Source organism: Lissotriton vulgaris, chromosome 6 (genome assembly GCF_964263255.1).
Source record: "Lissotriton vulgaris chromosome 6, aLisVul1.2, whole genome shotgun sequence".
NCBI classification, from domain to species: domain Eukaryota; kingdom Metazoa; phylum Chordata; class Amphibia; order Caudata; family Salamandridae; genus Lissotriton; species Lissotriton vulgaris.
The window spans coordinates 1,504,018,488-1,504,041,053 of record NC_141694.1 but is presented as its reverse complement, the minus strand read 5'-3'; the positions used below and the strand labels follow the sequence as shown (position 1 = coordinate 1,504,041,053).

The 22,566-nt window shown below is 47.0% G+C and overlaps 1 protein-coding gene across 1 annotated transcript in view; it reads right to left on the bottom strand.

Annotated features, from left to right (window-relative positions):
• Nucleotides 1-22,566, bottom strand: part of LOC147709066 (uncharacterized) — a 152,147-nt gene that overhangs the window by 39,959 nt on the left and 89,622 nt on the right. Inside the window, 1 exon segment of the mRNA XM_086927672.1 lies at nt 11,889-11,983. Within this exon segment, the coding sequence (XP_086783798.1) occupies nt 11,889-11,983 (95 nt within the window).

The window sequence follows — 22,566 nt, the reverse complement described above, 5'->3', positions numbered from 1 at the left end:
GAAAGGCCAGGAAGGGTTCCTCAGCGGTATTCGTACAAGCGCCGAGATGCCTCATGGTGATTTGTGCGCTATACAAGTAAATGTAAATGTGGGATTCTTGTAAAGCGCACTGTTACTCTAACGAGTGTCCTGGCGCTGCAGACCGCTGGGGAACCCGTCCTAGTTTTCCCTGTGAGATGGTCCCTTTCTGGGTATCTCCAGGGTGAAACCAGGCATCCCCGGCGTCTGTGGGGGGCCGTTGTAGAGATGAGGCAAGCTTAATGCCCAGAGTTACCGAGTGTGTTCCCTGGTTAGAGTAGGCACCGAGGCGAGAATTATCGAGTCTGTTGACCCCTGGTCCAGGGCCCTGCCGCGTCGGGAATTGAACCCTGGTCCCGGGCCGTTCTCTGCTTACAGGTCTGCCGCCTCTAACCAGTGAGCCACACCTCTCCACACAGTACCATTACATTACATTACATTACAGTTCCTTTCTTTTTTAGGTCTCGGCTAGCGTAAGCTCCGCACATGCGCAGTCTCGCTGGCGAGATTTAATGACTCTGAGTAGCGAGGTTAAACCTCGCCCATCTTCTCCATTGGCTGGCCTCCTAAACGGCGGCGACCATTGGAGAAGAGGTCTCAGTGACGTCATTCTCTCGCTCTAAGCCCCGTCTTTTTCGGATTGGGGGCGTGCTTTTTTCGTTTCTTTCTCTCCTCTTCTCCATTGGCTGGAATGTAAACAACAAGTCAAAAACACACCTGTTGTTTACATTCCAGCCAATGGAGAAGAGGGGACCAAGAAAAACACGCCCCCCAATCGCAAAAGGACGGGGCTTAGTGACAAACGGCGAGCGCTTGTTGTCTGTCGCACTATGCAGTCTGTATTCCATTTGAACGTTGTTGGACCTGGGGTTACCAGTCCCCATAGGGTAGCCTGGCACAGAGTGGTAATGACTATTCCCAAAGGCAACTTGTGTTATGCTTGCGTCACATCCTTCACAGCAACCCAGCGTCCATCCACTAAAAATGACACTACACCAGATTAGAAAAATACGATTTGCTCTATAAAAGTTCTTTAAGTTATCTTGTTCCGTTAGTCATATCATGGGGTCATACATCAAGCACTTCCCTCATCAATTTTTCTGCATCAAGGAAGATTCAACAATACAACGTTCCCTAGAGACAATGGATTCAACAATTACACTTATTACTTGAAGTTACAGGCAGTTTCTTGGTTGTTTAGATAGGACTCAACAGGAAAAAACATGTTACATCAAATCAAGTTAGCGAAACCTTGCATTTGCACAGTCTGGATACCACTTTGTATAACTCATTTAGTTAAATTGAATTATGTGCTTGCTCAGCAGGTGCCAGAATTATTCCCTCCTGTTAGGATAAGAGCAGACAGGAGTTTCAGTCAGATTCATACATTTGTTCAGAAATCTCGCAATGCCCCTGTTTTACTTTACTGTCAAACCAGCGATAGCTCTAGTAAATCTCTACTTTCAGTATATTAGTCTTCGCTAGATCGGGCTCCCTTGGCCAGTACGACAGTTTTATTAGGGTTCATAAGGGGAGACCAACCACTAGAACCTGTGGCGTCGACTCCCGGTTCCAAGTCCCTCACCAGCCCCCAGATCCCGGCTTACTTATGGCAGTATAGTTGATTATTCAGACCCAGCCGTCACAAGCAGCTGGAGACGTCACCTCACCACTGACAACTCTTCCTCTAACGTCCGCTCCCTCTCCGGCCAGGCCAACTCACTCTCTGGGCCTGCGCGGGAAGGAAGTGGCGGTGTCGCAGCGCCGCCCCTCTGGTACTCTGGCGAGATCTCTGCTGGGGCTGCGCGTGATTCAGACGCTTCGGGCTATGCTACCGCCCCCTCACTAATCACCTCAACGATCAGCAGCAGCTCCGGCGGCGCCACCAACTCAGTCTCCTCCCTATCTGAAAGGGGGACGTATCTCCCACCCGGGCACCTCTAACCCTGATGCCGCAGAACAGGTGGTCCTCACCGCTCAACAGGTCCCTGCAATCTCGTCCCTGGAAGGAAGGAGAAGTGGCTTCTGGTCAGCGCTCCACGGCGCAGGTGAGGGGACAGTCCTTATCAGGTGTGGGTTTGTAAAGGAAACGGGGGAGGGTGACAAAGGCTCACTGTTCCTTCTTTACCGGGGTTTCTCAGTGTCGGTAAACTGCTCTTCCTACCGAGGGACAAAAGGGGCAGTACTCTTGACTCAGCACCAGCCCCGGCAGTCACTTGATATGATTCAGTGAAAGCGTCAGTTTCTCCTATTCTGTAGAGATACCAGGGCAGGATTCAATAATAGAATGCCTATGCAGGGTCAGGTCTATGGGCGGGGGCGATGACAGCAGTAAGGGCGCATCCCCAGAGCGAAGTCAACCCTCTCAGTGTTCCACTCCCCTGAAGCCCCAGCCTGCACTCCAGCTAGCTCTCAAATGTCACAAAATGGCCGCCCAGGTTCTGACCTTATATACCCCTAGACCCAGGTCATTAGAAAGGGCCGGAAGGTTCTAGATCCCTCCATTCTAACCTATGGGCCAAGCACTGAGGTAAAGCTTCTACAGTTGACAGCCACAATTTTGTGAGGGTACCTGCTTCACCTCATTTTTCAGGGCACCTGCGCTGCATTAATGTAAACACTAATGAACCGCCCAGAGACCTAAGGTCAACACCAGGAAAAGGGAAAAAAAATGTGTAGTGGACACAGGGACATTTCAGAGGCCAAAAAGGGGACAAAATAAATAATAATTAGGAAGGACCACCCAAAGGGCTGTCAGGTCTAACACACGTCCCCCCCAGCTGAAAGTGGGGAGAGCTACCCAACCCCTTGGGAGTTCTCATCACTAAGGCAGAAATACCTTGAAAGACCGTCTGCGTTGGCGTGGTCCACTCCAGGACGATGTTCCACCCGGAAGTCCATTCCCTGTAGGGAGATGGACCATCTCAACAGCTTGGGATTCTCGCCCTTCATTTGCATTAGCCAACGAAGGGGCCGGTGGTCTGTCTGTACAAGGAAGTGCGAACCAAACAGGTATGGCCGCAGCTTCTTCAGAGCCCATACCACTGCAAAGGCTTCCCGCTCAATCGCACTCCACCTCTGTTCCCGGGGAAGCAGTCTCCTTGATAGGAAGACAACAGGTTGGTCCAGGCCCTCTTCGTTGAGTTACGATAACACTGCCCCAATGCCATGCTCCGATGCATCCGTTTGAACAATGAACTCCTTGCAAAAATCAGAGGCCTTTAAGACAGGAGCAGCACACATTGCTTGTTTCAGAGTGTCAAAGGCTCGCTGTCACGCCTCCGTCCAGACCACCCGTCGAGGTTGTTTCTTAGATGTGAGTTCAGTAAGGGGTGCCACAATTGTGCCATACCCCTTTACAAAGCGACGGTAGTATCCTGTAAGGCCCAGGAAAGCTCGGACCTCAGTTTGGGTCTTGGGGGGCTCCCAGGCCATGATAGCCTCAATCTTAGCCTGGAGGGGCTGCACCTTCCCCCTGCCCACCAAGTGTCCTAGGTATACCACCGACCCCTGCCCGATCTGGCATTTACTGGCCTTGATTGTCAAGCCAGCCTGTTTCAGGGCTTGGAGAACAGCTTGTAAGTGACACAAGTGGTCCTCCCAGCTGCTGCTGAAGACGGCAATGTCATCTAGATAAGCTGCAGAGAAGGCCTCCATCCCGGAGAGGACCTCTTTCACCAGCCGCTGAAAAGTGGCAGGAGCGTTCTTGAGCCCAAAGGGCATCACACAGAACTGGTAGTGGCCCTCAGGCATGGAGAAGGCTGACCTCTCCCTTGCTCCATCTGTAAGGGAGATCTGCCAGTACCCTGATGTGAGGTCAAAAGTACGCAAATATTGGGCAGCTCCCAGTCGGTCAATGAGCTCATCCGCCCTAGGGATTGGATGAGCATCCGTCTTTGTTACGGAGTTCAGTCCCCGGTAATCCACACAGAACCTGAGTTCTAAAGTGGGGCCGGTCAGGGCAGCTTTTGGTACCAGAACCACCGGACTGGACATGGGGCTGCTTGAAGGTTCAATTACTCCTAGCTCCAGCATCTTAGTGACTTTACTATGAATGCTGGCCTTCACCTTATCTGACAGCCGGTAGGTCTTATACTTCACAGGTGGGCTGTCTCCTGTGTCCACATCATGGGTACACAGGTGGGTCCTTCCCGGGATAAGGGAGAACAGGGAGGAATATTGATCCAGGACTTGGCGGCAGTCCCTCCGCTGTTCAGGAGTTAGGGATGGCGAGAGAATCACTCCCTCCACAGACCCATCCTTCTCTTGGGACGAAAATAGATCAGGGAGAGGCTCACTTTCCTCTTCCTCTGCTCCTTCAGTCACCATCATCAAGACGACCTCGGGCCTCTCATGGTGGGGTTTAAGGCGGTTGACATGGAGCACCCGAAGGGGCTGCCGGGGGTCTTAAGGTCCACTAAGTAAGTAGCCTTGCCCTTCTTCTCAACCACCTCAAAGAGGCCTGTCCAGCGATCCTGGAGGGCACTAAGCTCTCCAGGCTCCATCACCCACACTTTCTGGCCAGGCTCCAACTCCACAGGGTGAGCATTGTGGTCATACCACTCTTTCATAACTGCCTGGCTGGCTTCCAAGTTGTCGGAAGCTTGCTTCCAAAACTTAGCTATTTGGGTTCGGAAGGCCAGCATGTAGCTCACCACATCCTGGGGAAGCTTCCTGGGAGTCTTTTCCCATCCATCTTTCACCAGGCTGAGAGGTCCTCTGACAGGGTGCCCATACAGAAGTTCGAAGGGGCTGAAGCCCACTCCTTTCTGTGGCACCTCCCTGTATGAGAACAACAGACAGGGTAGGAGGATGTCCCATTTCCTCCGCAGGCTCTCAGGCAGACTTCTGATCATGCCTTTCAAGGTTTTCTTGAACCTTTCCACCAGACCATTGGTCTGGGGGTGGTAAGGGGTGGAGAACCGGTAGGTAACCCCACACTCCTTCCACATAGCCCGCATATATGCTGACAGGAAGTTGGTCCCCCTATCAGACACATTTTCCTTGGGGAAACCCACTCGGGTAAAAATCCCCATCAGGGCCCGAGCCACTGCAGGTGCAGTAACGGTCCTCAAAGGAATGGCCTCTGGGTACCGAGTGGCGTGATCCACCAGAACCAGGATAAACCTGTGACCAGCTGAAGTGGGTGGATCCAATGGCCCAACAATGTCGATGCCCACCCTTTCAAAGGGGGTGCTAACGACAGGTAGTGGTTCCAGGGGAGCTTTCAGCTTAACCCCTGTATTCCCCCTGGCTTGGCAAGACACACACCTCCTACAGTAAGTGTCGGACGCCACCCTAATTTGAGGCCAGTAGAAATGGGGGACAAGCCGGGCAAAGGTCTTGTCCTGACCCAGGTGTCCTGCCAAGGGTATTTCGTGAGCCAATTCTAAGAGAAAGGCTCGATAACGTTGAGGGACTACCAAGGCCCGTGACGAACCGTGCACCGGAGCCTTGGGTTCACTGTAGAGAAGACCATCCTCCCAGTAAATGTGGAAGTTCCCTGCAATGTTACCTGCTGTCTGGGCTTCGGCCTGTCGCCTCAGACCCTCAAGGGTAGGGCACTGCTTCTGGCCCTGGCAAAACTCTGTCCTGGTAGGCCCCCCCTCCACATGCCATTCGGCAGGGATAGGTAGGTTCTCCAGGGATACAACATCCCCCTCCGTGGACTCCGGGTCCACCATCACAGGTGGCCCATTCATCTCACGGGGTGTGGATGCCGAGGCAGGTGTCTCCTGTCCCCGGATCTTCCCCTTTTTGGCAGCCGGCTGTGCCTTTGTTCCAGGCTCCAGCCCTTGCGAACTCCCCTCCGGGTAGTCGCGGACCGTGAGCTGGCACAGGTCCAGTCAGGTGTACCCAGCATCTCTGAGTGAGTCCGGTATTCCACCTCCTTCCAAGCATTGTGCTCAATATCATTCCCCAACAGACAATCGACCGGCACGGCAGGGCTTACGGCAACTCGAAGAGGACCTGCGACCCCTTCCCACTCAAAGGGAACTTCAGCCACCGGGTAGTGGCCTATTCTGCCGTCAGCCATCGCGGCGAGGTGGAGTACGTTTGGGATCACCTGCTCTGGGGACACCAGATGACTCCTTACCATAGTCATACTGGCACCTGTGTCCCTCAGAGCTTCCCCTCTTTGGCCATTGATGGTGACCCACTGCCCATACTTGGTGGTATTTGGGGCACCTGGATCTTGGGAACCATATCTTTGTCTCCCAGGGACACTAAGGTGATGCCCGCCCACTCCCCTCCCTTATACAAGGGCAACTCCTCCCCGAGCACTACACTAGCCACTCCCGGGGTTTTTCCTCCAGTGGGAGGGGGTGGTCTCTTTGGGCATTTGGCATCTACTTTATAGTGCCCAACCCCACCACATTCATAACAGCGGAAAATCCTTGGCTGCTGATTATGGTCAGGATGAGGGGGTCTTTGTGGGTTGACTCGGGGAGGGAAACCTGATCCCTTTCCTTGGAAACAGTTTTGGGGGCCTTTTGAGAACTCCCTCTTTTTGTCTCCCCCCTCTTTCTTCTGGGGAGCGCCCTGGCCAGTCCTTTGAGAGTCCCCCCAGTCCCCTTTGAGGACACCCGGGTACTAGCCCAGATGTCCGCCTCCTCAGCAAGCTTCCTGGGACTGGTCAGCTTGCTGTCCACCAGGTGTTGACGCAGCTCTGGAAAACATTTCTCGAGTAGGTGCTCCTTTAAGATTAGGTCATACAACCCCTCGTAGTCCCCCACCTCGCTGCCTGGCACCCGACCCTTTAGCCCCTTCGGTGCTCATGACGAGCTCAGTGTTATGCTTGTGTAACATCCTTCACAGCAACCCAGCGTCCATCCACTAAAAATAACACTACACCAGATTAGAAAAATATGGTTTGCTTTATAAAAGTTCTTTAAGTTATCTTGTTCCGTTAGTCATATCATGGGGTCATACATCAAGCACTTCCCCCATCAATTTTTCTGCATCAAGGAAGATTCAACAATACAACGTTCCCTAGAGACAATGGATTCAACAATTACACTTATTACTTGAAGTTGCAGGCAGTTTCTTGGTTGTTTAGATAGGACTCAACAGGAAAAACATGTTACATCAAATCAAGTTAGCGAAACCTTGCATTGGCACAGTCTGGATACCACTTTGTATAACTCATTTAGTTAAATTGAATTATGTGCTTGCTCAGCAGGTGCCAGAATTATTCCCTCCTGTTAGGATAAGAGCAGACAGGAGTTTCAGTCAGATTCATACATTTGTTCAGAAATCTCGCAATGCACTGGCCCCTGTTTTACTTTACTGTCAAACCAGCGATAGCGCTAGGTCTGGTTAATCTCTACTTTCAGTATATTAGTCTTCGCTAGATCGGGCTGCTTGGCCAGTACGACAGTTTTATTAGGTTTCATAAGGGGAGACCAACCACTTGGACCTGTGACGTCGACTCCCGGTTCCAAGTCCCTCACCAGCCCCCAGATCCCGGCTTACTTATGGCAGTATAGTTGATTATTCAGACCCAGCAGACACAAGCAGCTGGAGACGTCACCTCACCACTGGCAACTCTTCCTTGAACGTCCGCTCCCTCTCCGGCCAGGCCGACTCACTCTCTGGGCCTGCACGGGAAGGAAGTGGCGGTGTTGCAGCGCCGCCCCTCTGGTACTCTGACGAGATCTCTGCTGGGCCTGCGCGGGATTCAGACGCCTCGGGCTATGCTACCGCCTCCTCACTAATCACCTCAACGATCAGCAGCAGCTCCGGCGGCGCCACCAACTCAGTCTCCTCCCTATCTGAAAGGGGGACGTATCTCCCACCCGGGCACCTCTAACCCTGATGCCGCAGAACCGGTGGTCCTCATCGCTCAACAGGTCCCTGGCAATCTCGTCCCTGGAAGGAAGGAGAAAAGGGCTTCTGGTCAGCGCTTCACGGCGCAGGTGAGGGGACAGTCCTCATCAGGTGTGGGTTTGTAAAGGAAACGGGGGAGGGTGACAAAGGCTCACCGTTCCTTCTTTACCGGGGTTTCTCTGTGCCGGTAAACTGCTCTTCCTACCGAGGGACAAAAGGGGCAGTACTCTTGACTCCGCACCAGCCCCGGCAGTCACTTGATATGATTCAGTGAAAGCGTCAGTTTCTCCTATTCTGTAGAGATACCAGGGCAGGATTCAATAATAGAATGCCTATGCAGGGTCAGGTCTATGGGCGGGGGCGATGACAGCAGTAAGGGCGCATCCCTAGAGCGAAGTCAACCCTCTCAGTGTTCCACTCCCCTGATGCCCCAGCCTGCACTCCAGCTAGCTCTCCAATGTCACAAAATGGCCGCCCAGGTTCTGACCTTATATACCCCTAGACCCAGGTCACTAGAATGGGCCGGAAGGTTCTAGATCCCTCCATTCTAACCTATGGGCCAAGCACTGAGTTAAAGCTTTTACAGTTGACAGCCACCATTTTGTGAGGGTACCTGCTTCACCTCATTTTTCAGGGCACCTGCGCTGCATTAATGTAAACACTAACAAAGCGCCGAGAGACCTAAGGTCAACACCAGGAAAAGGGAAAAAAAATGTGTAGTGGACACAGGGACATTTCAGAGGCCAAAAAGGGGACAAAATAAATAATAATTCGGAGGGACCACCCAAAGGGCTGTCAGGTCTAACAAACGTCAATCGTGTTTTACCGTTACTTCTCCACTCTACCTGAACTCAAATAACATGCCAACAATTCAACGTTTTTGCGGGTATTACTAAGAAGGCGCTTTCTAACTTTTGCTTACTAGGCAAATGAAGAGGTCTGTGTGGTAGAGGCGGCTTTTTATAGACTCCGCCAGCCTGCACGTCCCGCTGGGGAAGGACGGCATCGCGACCTTGCTCAAATTTAGGACGAGCTGGTCGCCCGCCTCTCTTAACGGGGGCATACAGTAAACACGGAAACTTTTTGTGAGTCGGTATAATAAATATGAAAATAGGCGCAACACTGATTCCCACACCTTGACCGACAAGGTGGTCGCCCAGCCATTTTAAACAGACTCGCCATGTTTATGTTTTCTCTCCCTCCCCCGAAGCCCTTGGTGCCCCAGAGCTGTTGCAGGGGGGCATCCCCGACCATAAAAAAAAAAAATACGTACACAAGAGGTCGGGCTGTTAGGGCCGCTCCAACTGCAGTTGCCCAGCAGACCACGGGCCCACTCGTGTCTCCGTTCAATTTTCTCGGCTATGATTGTTGCGGATCATAGGTGGAAGAATTTGTCGAAATAGTGAACACAAAGGAAGGACGTTTCCCTGCGAACTGGCAATGGAGAGGATGGCGCAAGGCTATAGCCGCAGCCATCTTAAAAACAGAATTACATGTTGTGTGAGATGGCCTCCCTGGGTGAAAACAAAATTGTATTTTTCATTCAGACATAAAAAAAATGTACTTACACAAAAAGCGGTAATATGAGATTTACTATATTTAAATTTGTAATTGGAGAAATTGATTTATTGATTTATCATTGGAGCATATGCAAGTTCACAGCACAAAAAAATATCAGATATCCCCATTTAAATACTCTCTAAAACATGACTCAATATATTCATAAGGGTTACACCTGCAGCTGGTATGAGATCACCAAACAAGGCTAATTCAAGATGGTCCGTTGAATACTGTTTTTGTTCATGCCGTCCGCTTCACACGTTCATGACATCTGTCCATGCCTAATCTAAAAATGCAAAACACCACATCGTCCCCATCCCACGCACACAGAATACACACCAAGGTGACGTGGGGTCTGTTCCAACGACAGAGACACGAACCCAACAGGCTGAAGGCACACTCGTTTGTACATATCACCACAACCCCGAATTAGCATTTCAGGGTTTTTACATTTTAGACAGTAATGTGATATGTTTATTTGTGCGCCGACAGTATGAAAGTTGCTTGCTTTTCCAAACATGATTTTTTTTTTAGACAGAAAGTGAAACCCTGCAAAGACTGTTCTGCTGTCTGTATACACAGCACATAATATATTTCAGTGTGTACTTTCAGTAATCATGCCAGGCACTACAAACAGCATATTTCGACTACAGAGGTTGAGAGTTTTGAACTGCTGTCTGCAGGGTTCGGGGGCCCCAGCTGGCACTGGGGGTCAGACCTTCTTTACATGTCATGCACAAGACACTTCAAAGGGCATGACCAAGAGCCAGCATCATGTATGACGTCTGTGGTTCATCACAATTATGTAAAATGCTCAATAACATGAAACCACCGTGGAATTTGGGCTTTGAAACCATTGCTTTTATGAGAAAAAAATCTACCCACGCGTCGCACCCCCTGTCTCTGTAAATAAGCACGGGTGTGTACTTACATGTACATGTATGTGCATTACATGATTATAACATTCAAACATTCCTTCTTAGGCACGGGCACACATCTGCACGAGTACTGATGTGCGCCATAGAGGAGGTAGCTAGGGATAAAGATGAAGAGTTGCGGGGCAATAGGGCAAATTGGATGATTGATAATGGGATAAGGCAATGGGGATACTGGTGTAAGCTTGAGGGCCTGCGTGAGTGGCATTGAGAGATGAGGGCTTTGGTCTTGAGCACATAGCAGAATGTACACTGTTATGCACCATGCATGCTTTGAGGCGAAGGCATTAATACTGCACATTCACAATAATACTCGTCAGTCTTATTTATCTATGACGTCTCAATCCTAACAGGATCCTATACTTTATTCTTCCTATGACGACTAGATTGTGTGTGGCTCTGTGTGTGTGTGTGTGTATGTGGCTCTGTGTATGTGTGTGTGTGGCTCTCTGTGTGTGTGTGTGTGGCTCTGTGTGTGTGGGTGGCTCTCTCTGTGTGTGTGGCTCTCTGTGTGTGTGTGGCTCTGTGTGTGTGTGTGGCTGTGTGTGTGTGTGTGGCTCTGTGTGTGTGTGGCTCTGTGTGTGTGTGGTTCTGTGTGTGGGTGGCTCTGTGTGTGTGGGTGGCTCTGTGTGTGTTTGTGTGGCTCTGTGTGTGTGTGTGTGGCTCTGTGTGTGTGTGTGTGGCTCTGTGTGTGTGTATGTGGCTCTGTGTGTGTGGCTCTGTGTGTGGCTGTGTGTGTGTGTTTTTAAAACATAAGTAAAACATGTTATTTGCAATGTCAATAGCTCAAACCCGCGTAAATATGCGACCTATTGCATTGCAAATCTAATAGGTCTTGCATTTGCGAGAGATTAAGCTATTGGCATTGTAAATGATAATGCCATTTATTTATCTGTTTTCAAAACCAACACATAAATAAAACATTTTGCCCATGATTTTGCCTCCACCGCTCATTGCCTCAGTCCTATAGACTTGGCTGTCACGCTCGGCCAATAAGAAAAGGAACAAGTATTCAATGACATAGACGTGATTCAGCGCTTACATGCATGTTAGACATGTGGAGGATGGGGAAAGGATCAGCGTGCATCACATCCACAGGAGCACAGTTTCCATGTAGGTTCCACTTTGCACATCTTCAGCTGGAAGTACAGTGTTAAGAACCCAGCCTCCAAATAGGAATCTGGCCATGCCTGGTAGCAGTAAATTACTAACATTTTAGCACATTGGTCGAAAAGTTAAGAGCAGAAAGGTTTCCTCACAATTCAGTCCTTAACTGCTTGTATTGGACTGCTCCGGAAACGGTCACAGAATGCAGCAAATTTTAGGCTAGGTCAATGGGCAGCAGAGGAATGATTGGCTGGAAGACAGTAGGCTGTGTGACACATGCGAAATGTATTATTGGCCTTTCAGGAGGTCAATGACATTAAATCTAGTCCTTACTTTTTTTTAGGAGCTTTATTCGTCTTTTGTTGACTGTAATGATTTGTTAAAACTTCATGGGGTCATTTTTGAAAAAAGAACAATATGCAGTTGTGTCACACTAACCTGTATGAGTTCGTTTGTGGCCATTTAGTTTGCCTTTATCAGCAAAACAAGCTCCACAGTCTTCACAAATGTACGGTTTTTCTCCAGTATGTGACCTGCAATTCACGCAACAAAATGATGGAAACTTTTGTAAACAGTAGAAATCTAAACAACTAACTTTAACTAATACAATATGACACGGAGTACATTGCATGCCCATTTATTCTGTAGTTCCTTTTCAAATCAACTCTGATACATTTCTTTTATTTTGGTTAGGCTAATTGTATGGTTTTGAGTAATGCCCAGATGTGTTCACTATCTATATTTACTGATTAACCCCCTCTCCCCCTTGTTCCCACCTATCTATCTAACCAACTAACCATCTGGGTAGGTCTAAATAATTGCATAGATGAGTTCATTCAAGATAGTTCATGGAAACACATAAACGTAGAGAAACTGAAATAATGTGCAGTTTGGTTATGCAGTAGCAGGAGAACTCTTCCCATCTGCTGTGCTTGGAAGATGAAAATCTGACAGAAGGAAGTTCGCACCAGTTGGCGACTCGAATCTCAGCGCCTTAGGGAACCTGATAATATAGGGAATCACCATCCTTTGAATGCCTTGAAGAATAGAGGAAGGTGAATCCATCCCAAGAGAAAGAATCTGAGTGCATAAATGAGGAACTCATAGAATAGGGATATGAATCACCAGTAGAGTAGAAACACTCGACCCCCAAACAACAGGATCATTCAAGCGGAGATACTAGAGAGCATAACATGAACCCCGATATCACTCTCTGGTGTAAATGTGTATCACTTTTAGTTGCCACCTAGACAAAATAATACATAGTAAAGAAAGGATATCTTACATCTCTTTATAAAGGAAATGGTCTGAATATCTAAATATTTTCTCTGGATCCTCGAGGCTAAGCTTTGTAATAGCACTCAAGCTAGGGGGATCTGGAGGTTATATGCATAGGAGAGATCTGTGTGCAGTGGAATCTTCCTGCGACTATAGAGAATGTTTGTTTTCCCTCCTTCCTTAACCCTTCTTGAGCCCTTTCATTGTTTATCAATATTACCCATTCTCTGATTCATTTGTCTTATACATCTTTGTTGTAACAGGACGAAATCATCACAAGGAACCCAACATAGTGTAGACAAACGTTTATTGCCGGATACCCCAGCCAAAACTGAGAGAACACTGATCTGAATCGCAGTTAACTGCTGATGGAATCCCCGGAACAGAATATTCCATTGTACTTGAAGGGGGGAAGAAGCAGGGGTGGAAACACTTGGGAGATACCACACATCCCCCTTTCTTAATAAAACATGTGAAGAGGGCAGGGAGAGGTGACACATGAAGAGGGGAAGGAAAAAGGAACACTCTGGTAATGGGGTGAACATGTGAACATTCAGAACAGTACATGACCTACTGGATATATATTGATGTAATGTACATGAGTACAATTAGTCCAAAATTGAAACAGGTGACTATGGATAGGAAAGAGGACAGTTCATTGACATTTCCTTTAACCAGAATCTCCCATGTAACACTGACCTGAGGCAGGCCTATGGGTAAGAAGGGGTTTCACGCCCTGACATAGTCTTTCAAGCACTCAGGTGGCCTAATGGGTCGTGCCCGCACTCTAGATGGGATTTCGCCTGTGGGATGTTTGTTTATTCCTTTGTTCATGTGGGTCTCATTATCTAGCATACTGCTATTGTTTTTAAGAAAAAAAACTTTTTATTAACAGTTTCTCTTGTTATACAATGATGCATAATTTCTTATATTCATTTTTGCATACAACATAGTGCAAGAACCATAGTTTCAGAGCAGCAGTTTGTTAGATTCAACAGTACATTTTCGGGGTTTTTCTTTTGCACCCTTCACTCTCTACATTTCTAGATCGATCGCATCACCCAACATTTTGATCTGGGTAGTTACTCAGTCACTCCCCTCGGACTCAGATTCTTCTTGAGGGGGTACGCAGATATTGCTCCGGTATCTATTCTATCCTCCCCACACCCGGGTCCACTTTTTGGGGCATCTCCTAAACAGATATACAGATTTTTCTGCTATTACACCGTCCATGTCCTGGCACCATCTTCTAAGGGTCGGGCCGATCTGGAGCCTCATAGATGTGCTATATTTCATTTTGCTATTACCATGCCCAATGTCACCCATTCCTGAGCCGCATGATGTGGGCTCCCAAATGTTAAGCAGACACCTTTTCGGTTCTGGTGGAATCGTCACCCCCGTCACTCGTGATATTGCATGCATGATCGCTTCCCAGTACTCTGTAATTTCTGGTCAGTGCCAGACTGTATGCCAAAACGTGACATACTGCTATTGTTATTACTTTCCCAAACTGGTGGCTGACTTGAATTGTCCTTGACCGCAGAGTAACTGAGCTTTGTTACCCTGCCTAGATTCTATATTCTGCATCCTCCGTTTTAATGGCGTTGCAAAACAATTTTATTACTCACATGGCCTTTGAGAATTTTGACCATGTGACACACACCCCTGGACTTATATTTTCACCCAGTCTCCCACATGAACATTAGACTCTCTGGTGTGGTGGTCTTGATTGTATGTTTCCTTTCTTACTTCTGGGAGTTTCTTTTACCTTGTCTCCAGGGCTGCCTGTTATGGATATTTACCCAACCTGTATGTCACTTCATCCAAGCCAGACCTAGTTGTGAATGTGGCTTCTTGCCGTTTAACAGTTCAAATGGGGTTTCTAGCGTGTCTTGGCTTAGTGAAAAGTGGAATGCTTTGAGTCTGTTGAATATTTCCGTTTTCCAATACTAGTAGTTTGCTTTTGCTAATTATATTCCTTCTTTTACACATTTATTAAAAGGTTCCACAGGTCAGTTCGTTTCAGGGTGGTATAATGCCGAACGTAAGTGGGCGATGCCGTCTTCTTCCATAAACGTCTGCTTTTCTTTCTTGCAGAATTGTACTCTGTTGTCTGTCAGGGTTGAAGATGGTAGTCCTCTTGCAAAAATATCAGTTAGAAATGTTATGATGCTCTCTGTGCTAGTGTCAGGTACAGTCTTAATTTCAGGCCATCTGGAATAGAGATCCATTCAATCTATTATATATGGTGTTGAAATTTCTCCAGATTAAGGACCAATTATGTCCATGGTCAGATCGTTCCATGGTTTATATGGGAGCGTGCGCATATACATGGGAGATTTTCTTGCGACTAAAACTTTTTCAATTGAGTTACACAACATGCACTCTCTTATGAACCTTTCTATTTGGATGTCCGTACCTGGCCACTAGAAGTCCATCCTTAGCCTTTCTTTTGTTTTGGAGACTCCAAAGTGGCCTTCATGTGCCATGTTTATGAGTGTGTTATGTACACCCACTGGGGGAGTTAGCTTTGTTCCCCTAAATAGGCAGCCATCCATTTCTGGCAGTTTGTCTTTCACACACCAATATGCCCAGAATTCACTCTTGACCATGTTCATGTACGGCCAACCTTCATTGATGTACTGTCCCACCTTCCTAAGAATCTTATTATCTTCTAATCTTTCTTTCTATTTGCCCTCCACAATTACTCCATCAGATATTATGCAAACATTTGGTGTTGCTAAATCCTCTTCGCCTTCCAGTATCCTCTTGTTTTATACATTCTTAGCAATAAGCCTAGAAAGGCAATAAGCTGTTTTGTTTTCTATTCCTGGGATATATTCCACAGCAAACAAACTCCAGTAGATGGACGATCCTTGTTCTGATAAGGCTGGAGACGGAGGCCAAACCCTTTTTCCCAAAAGATTTCTTTCAACAGTTTATGGTCGAACCTGACCTTGAATTCACTTCCCCAGACAAAATTCTTGAATTTATGTACAGCCCAGAATACTGCTAGGGATTCTATCTTTATCGGAGTATTTTCTTTCCGCCTCACATGGTGATCTTGAAGCAAAGGCAATGGTTTCTTCACCCTCTTCTGTTGTTTGTAATAAGACCTCTCCCAGGCCCTTTGTGCTTCCATACATGGTTATTATTACTTTTCTGCCTGGCACAAAGGAACTTAATTTGGGAGCATGTTTCAGGCAACATTTTACATCTTGAAACTCCTTTTCACAATTGTCATCCCAATCACAGTATGCTCTGGTTTTATTAGTGTTCTCATTTGGAATGTTCTGTTAGAATTCTACAGCAAATTTGTAAAGGATTTTGCTATCACCCCATGGAATGATTTAAGTTCTTCTTTGTTCTTAGGAGATGCAAGGTTCAAAATCGAGTTTACAAGTTCATCTTTGGACTCTATACCTCTGCTGGTGATTTTGCGCCCCAAATATTTTATTATTTGGCACGGAAACTTGCACTTGTCAGCTTTTACTGTCAATCCAAATTCTTCGAACTTTTCCAGTACCTACTCAACACTTCCATCGTGCTCTGATCTTGTGGCCCGCATACCAATACATCGTCTTGGTAGTAAAAGTCTTTGGAATGTTGTCTAGCATGGATGACATGGCTCTTTGAACCACCGAGGCAGCAGACACTATCCCAAACGGCATGCATTTAAATGTATAAGCTCCAAGGGGTGTATTAAAGATGGTTAGGTCCTGTGACTCGGGATACAGATGTACTTTGTAACAGGCTGGTGCTAAGCCTAGAGTTGAGAACATTTAGGTCCCCTTTAACCCCTTCGGTGCTCATGACGGAGCGGTTCCGTCACGAGCGCCGGTTGGGCTGTGCTTATGACGGAACCGTTCCGTCACGGCCACGCCCGTTCTTAGAACCTTCAGCACAGCGTGAAAATTTGCGCCACACTGAAGGGGTTAAAGCTGTGAACATTTTAGAAATTGTGGGTAAAGGAAATCTATCAACCACTACCTTTTTATTTAGGGCCCTGAGATCCACACATAGCTTCATTTCATTATCAGCCTTAAGTGCTACCACGACACATGCTAGCCACTCCGTGGCTTCTCTTAGTTCAATAATATCTTTTTCACACAAGTTTTCAAACTCTCTTTTCACAGCATCTTGGACATTCAGCGGAAGCCTACGGACCTTGTAAACTACATGGGTAGAGTCATTTTTAAATTTTATTAGTGAGTGTATGTTTTTAGGCATACTAACTTCTCACTGAAAACTTCAGGGAATTTCTTTACCAAACAGTTTTCTTCGATTGTTTGTATTTGAATTTGAGGACAAGCATTAGAGACTAGATATATTCCTAAGCTCTTTTGGACGGGCCAACCTAAAATACTGTCACCATTCTCAGGTACATATACTTTTGTTTGGACATCTCTTTCGTGGTACTGAATTCTCCCTATGAAGTAAACTTTGTTGTTTATAGGTTGCCCACCCTACCCCATACCCACCAGGCTGTATGTCCATTCTGATTAGTGGGGTTCTATTTTTGAACTTTGCCTGAAAGACCTTTTCAGAAAGAATAGCCTAGAAGATGAATCAAACATTGTCTCTATGTTAACTTCTTCTATTTTCACGATAACTTTTGGACCGTCCTCATCTGCGTCACCCATCTGAAGTGCTATTTCATCACATATTTCTGATATCCTGGAGCGTTTGTTTCTTTTTTAATACATCTTACTTTTACAACATGCAATAAATTGTCCCTTCATGCCAGAACTAATGGATATAGCCATCGTGCAGGGCATTCTCTTTAATTAGACATATGGCCTGACATTCCACATCTGTACCATTGCCCTCTAAATGTCTGGTCATTTGTTTTAAACAACTCTCTCCTTTTTTCACAGCATTTACCTCTCCCTATTCTTCATGTATGTTATATTTAGCTTCAATTTTCAGTTCTTTAACACAGGATAACATGTGTTCTACCTGCTTGGAAACAATAAGAACGTCACTTAAGGGGGAGGGGTCATCTTTGAGATATTATTCTTCTCTTAATCTATCAATGTTGCATGTGAACAAGACATGGTCACAAATACGTTAATCAAGTAATGCTAGAAACTTGCATGTTGCCGCTAGTTTTCTCCGCTCTGGTACAAACTCCTGTATACTTTCATCGTCCTTCTGTTTCCTTTTCCCTAAACGATATCACTGCAGGATGGTGAATTGGTTGTCTGGTTTCTTTAAGCACATTTCAAAACCATTACACCCCTTGCATCATCCTCAGCTAGCCCAGGTAAATGTTATAAGGTTTCTTGCCCATCAGCACCCAAACAATTTAACAATGGCACTTTTCTTTCAAACCTCACATTTGGACCACAAACCATGAGATAGTTATTGAAAACTTTTTCCATTTACTGCAAATCATTTGTGGTTCACCAGAAGTACTCAAAGAAGTGTGCTGGTTTAAAGCTTTGCATTGTGTGAGAGTACTATGTGCTAAATCCATCCCAATATTTATTAACAACACATTACTAATCAAAATTCCACCTGGGGGCGCAATGGGTATATGATGAATTTTCCAAGTGTCGAAGTTGTGTTCCAACTGCAATCATATGCTCGTATTGCACCATCTAGCTATGCTTGCGTAGCCTCCGACAATGGTGTGCGTAAACATTTGCACCACTCAGAGAGAATGAGAGAACCAGATGGAATGTGCTGAATCCCGTGCAGAGATGAGTGCACTGTTCTTGCTGAAGCGGTGTTGAATCTCGTGAAGAGATGGGAACGCCTTTCCTTTGAAACGCTAAATCTCGTGAAGAGATGAGCGCGCTGGTCATTTGAATTTTGGAAGGAGATCTCTGCCAAAAAGTTCCCTCTGTACAATTCACACAATACTGACAGGCTGAATTATGCAGAGAGGCATTTATTCCAAAGTTCGCGCAACTTCTTAGCACAGACAGGAGACGGTTAGTTATTCCTGTGCAGGTTCCCAAACAGGCAGACTCACAAGGTACTAATGGATAAACTCCCCAAGAGTATTACTTTCCTTTAAACATATATGACAGTCTGGGAAGAGACACAGATACCGTCTAACCAGGGTAGTTCGGCTTCAACTCCTGAAGTCCTCTCACCAATTTTCCGCAACCCAGCTCAAAGCGTAAGAGCTGAAAATAGCACATCCAATCAGATGCAGAGCTCTGACTGCATCAGCGTGGTTGAATGTCGGCCTTCAGCAATCCCATCCTCTTTTTTAGTGTGGGAACGCTGGGTGACATCATCGCATGGAGCTGAACGTGGTGAAGACATACGTTTATTTCCAGACACCCCAGCCACAAGTAAGACATCACAGATTTGAATTGTGGTTAACCACTGATGGAATCCTGGGAACTGAACATTCCATTGCGCATGAAGGGGTGAAGAAGCAGGGAGGAAACACTTGAGAAATACGACAATCTTTTCACTTCTGTCATCTTTTTATCCCTTCCTGTTTCCTCTTTCTCCTTCCCTTGAATATCTTTTACCCCTCTCATGTTCTCCAGAACCATCCACACTGGAGGACCCTTTGACAAGACAACACACTACATTGTGAGGGATTACATCTTTAAACCACAAATTGCTTTCTAGCGAAACTGCAGAGATCTACATAACTCTTATTCTTGAATCCGACATGGGACAATGCAACCGTTTTTTCTTTCCAGCTTGATAACATACCAGTGGTAGACTTGACTAAATGATAATTACACCTACTAGTATTCCCTTGTGGTACTTACATTCTCAGCAAGCACCAGGCAAGGCTGGTTTATACCAGCTCCGTTATAGCTTACTCAATTGTGCTATTCTTTCAATAGACCCTATGCAGTAGCTGTTTTTAGTGGCATTTTTTTTAAAAAAAAGTTAAATTTCTCTCTATAAACAGTGGCTAAATTATAGCACTGGTACCAGGTGATAAGGGGTAGAGCCAAATGTATTTGGGTCTATCGTTGTAGGGAGAGGGGTGTTCTTTAAGATGGAAGGAAGATGTAGAGCTGAGGATATGCAGCCATGTTACCACTTGCAAAAAGAACAATTGATGGACTGAATGCAGAACAATATCATACATTCACCTCAGTACAGAGATCTGGGCCTGTTAGACTTGGCATCTTTGCTGTGTTTCCCCTGAATTTTTGCTTTCTGACCTCCTGGTTTTGACTCTGTTTTTGCTGGCGTAGTATTTCTGCACACTTTTCTCACTGCTGATCAGTGGTAAAGTGCAAGTGCTCCTGTGGTAAATTGTGTTATGGATTGGTGTTTTCAGTATTGGATATTTGATTTACTTGTTAGTCCCTAGTAAAGTGCACTGAGTGTGCCAGGGCCTGTGAATCAAATACTACTAGTGGGCCTGCTGCACGGATTGTGCCACCCACGAGAGTAGCCATGAAAAGGTAACTCAGACCCGCCATTGCGGAGTCTGCACGCAGTTTTTAACTACCATGTCAACTTGGCCAGTGCACACACTTGCCAGTCCCTCACCTTCTCTTTTCTTACATGTCAGTCACGCCTAAGGTAGGCCCAAGGTACCCCTGTGGGCCGGGTGCAGTGTATGTGAAAGGTAGGACATGCCCTGATGTGTGTGGCATGTCCTGAAAGCGAATTAAGGCCTATTTTGTTTTTCGCAATTGCAAGGCTACCTGTTCCCCATAGGACGAAATGTGGAGTTTGCTTATAACATCTTATAATCATAACTGGCCCGGGGAATTAGGTATGCCTGAACTCAGAATCTAAAGATGCATCTTTTAGTGAAGGTGATTTTTACATTCTGTGTTTGAAAATACCACTTTTAGAAAATAGGTATTTTCTTGCTCAGTCATCCCGTGTGGCTTTGCTGGAATGTAGATTGCCTGTCTGGGTTTTGGATGACAGAAGGCTGGGGAGCAGGAGTGGCTCCAGACAGTCAAGGTGGGTCAGGAAAGGGCTGAATAGGCCTGGGCTGCAATTGGGGAAAGAGGAGGAGATTTCATTGCACCTCAAAGGGCTTGGTCTGCCTCTGACCATGCAGTCTCCACCTCCTGCCAGGAAGTCACACCAGAGAAGGCAGAACTGGTACTGGCTAGGCACAGACACTCTCTGCCTAAGAGATCAAAGGATTTAGGGATATAAATATTGGGGCCCAGACCCCTGAACTTTAGAACTCTTTTGGTTCAAGAAGACTGCCAAGAAGAAGAGCTGGAGAAACTGTGAGGAGGAACTACCGCTTTGCTGTGTTGGCTTGCAGTGGCTGCTTCTGTCTTGGGCAGTGAAAGGACTGGACTGAACTTTCTGCAATTTACTTTTGTGAGTTTCTCCAAGGGCTTGAGGTAGAGCTTGCCCCCTGTTCAAGAAGTCTCAGCAAAGACTTCAAGCTCTTCTACCCTCAGCACTGTGGACTGTGTGTTTTGTGCTGCAACAGAGGAAAAAGCAGCCCAACGCCGTCTATGACGCCGCTGCGGACTCCGTGTCCTGAAGGCACCGCAGAAGGCACTGCCGCAACGCCACACCGTAACCCTGGTCTCACCGACGACACCACCGGAGTACTGCTCGCACCGCAACCTGTGGGCACCCCACTCCGCATCGCCTCGTCTCCCGATGACGCCTTGGCCTCCTTGACGCCGCTGCTTACACCGTGGTCCGAGGGCATCGCTCGTAAAGTTACATGATGCACATCCCTTATCCCGCACCGCAGCCTTGACCTACTGATGCCGGCACCATCGAATCCAGACTACAGCGCCCCAGGTACGACCATGCCGCTGCTTGCACCGCGACCTGCTTGCACCGTGACGAGCACCGCATTCACTTCGCACCGCGACCCTGGTCTCACCGACGACTCAATCTGATGCTGCCACCGAGCCGCTGCTCGCACCGTGACCTGAGGGCACTGTATGCCGCACCGCTGCACTTTGCCCACAGCACCCGATGCCTGCAGACGCCAGCGCTCCTTACTTCAACAAAGGGAAGGTCGATTTGCAACGTGTGTGACTTCGAGGGCCCCGACGACTCTTGCACCAACTTCCGGAACCGATGCCTGTGGACGCCGTTGTTTTGGAAGCTCAAAAAGAGGTCACCAACGTCCTGCATTTCTAAAAGGTACTGTTTGTAGGTCTTCCTGACACCGTAGCTGGCCCGCAACGCCACGGTCAGCCGGAACTGTTTGGATTTGTTAATTCACGACTCTGTGATAGCCCCGGGCGGAGCTATCCACTTTAAGGATCTGTTTTTCAAGGTTATTTTGATAACTGAAGATTTCTAAGTACTGTATTGTCAATTTTTATTATTTTTGGTCTTGCCTTAAGTAAATAAAAATATTAAATATTTTTCTAAACAGGTGTGGTGTCCTTTTGTAGTGCTTAAACTGTATTACTGTTGGTTATGTGCAAATGCTTTACACACTGCCTCTAAGATATGCCTGCTCGTGCCAAGCTCCCAAGGGGGTGAGCAGGGGTTAATTTAGGAGTGTAACTCCCTTACGCTGACTAGAGTGGTGGTTTCTGCCTGCCTTTCAACATGCCCTAGCCTACCAAAAATCCCATTGATAATATTGGTTGTCAGGGATGAGGATAGGACTTGCATTTGCACTTCACTTACAGTGATTGGTGTGCACTACTACCATATCGCCGACCATTACGTGCCACGTACTGGTTCTTTTTCTTTTTGGCCTATTTTTGATCTTGCCAGTTTGAACTCGCTACTTCATCATGCCTGAATCAATAGCTTTATCTGTTGCATCCCTGGAAATTGCCTTTGTGGAGGATAGGTTAGAATCCAACAATGTTAGGGAATTGAAATTAATTTGCAAAAACCTAAAAGTCCAAGTCAGAGGCCCCAGGAGGAAGGAGAAGCTACAAAAGGCACT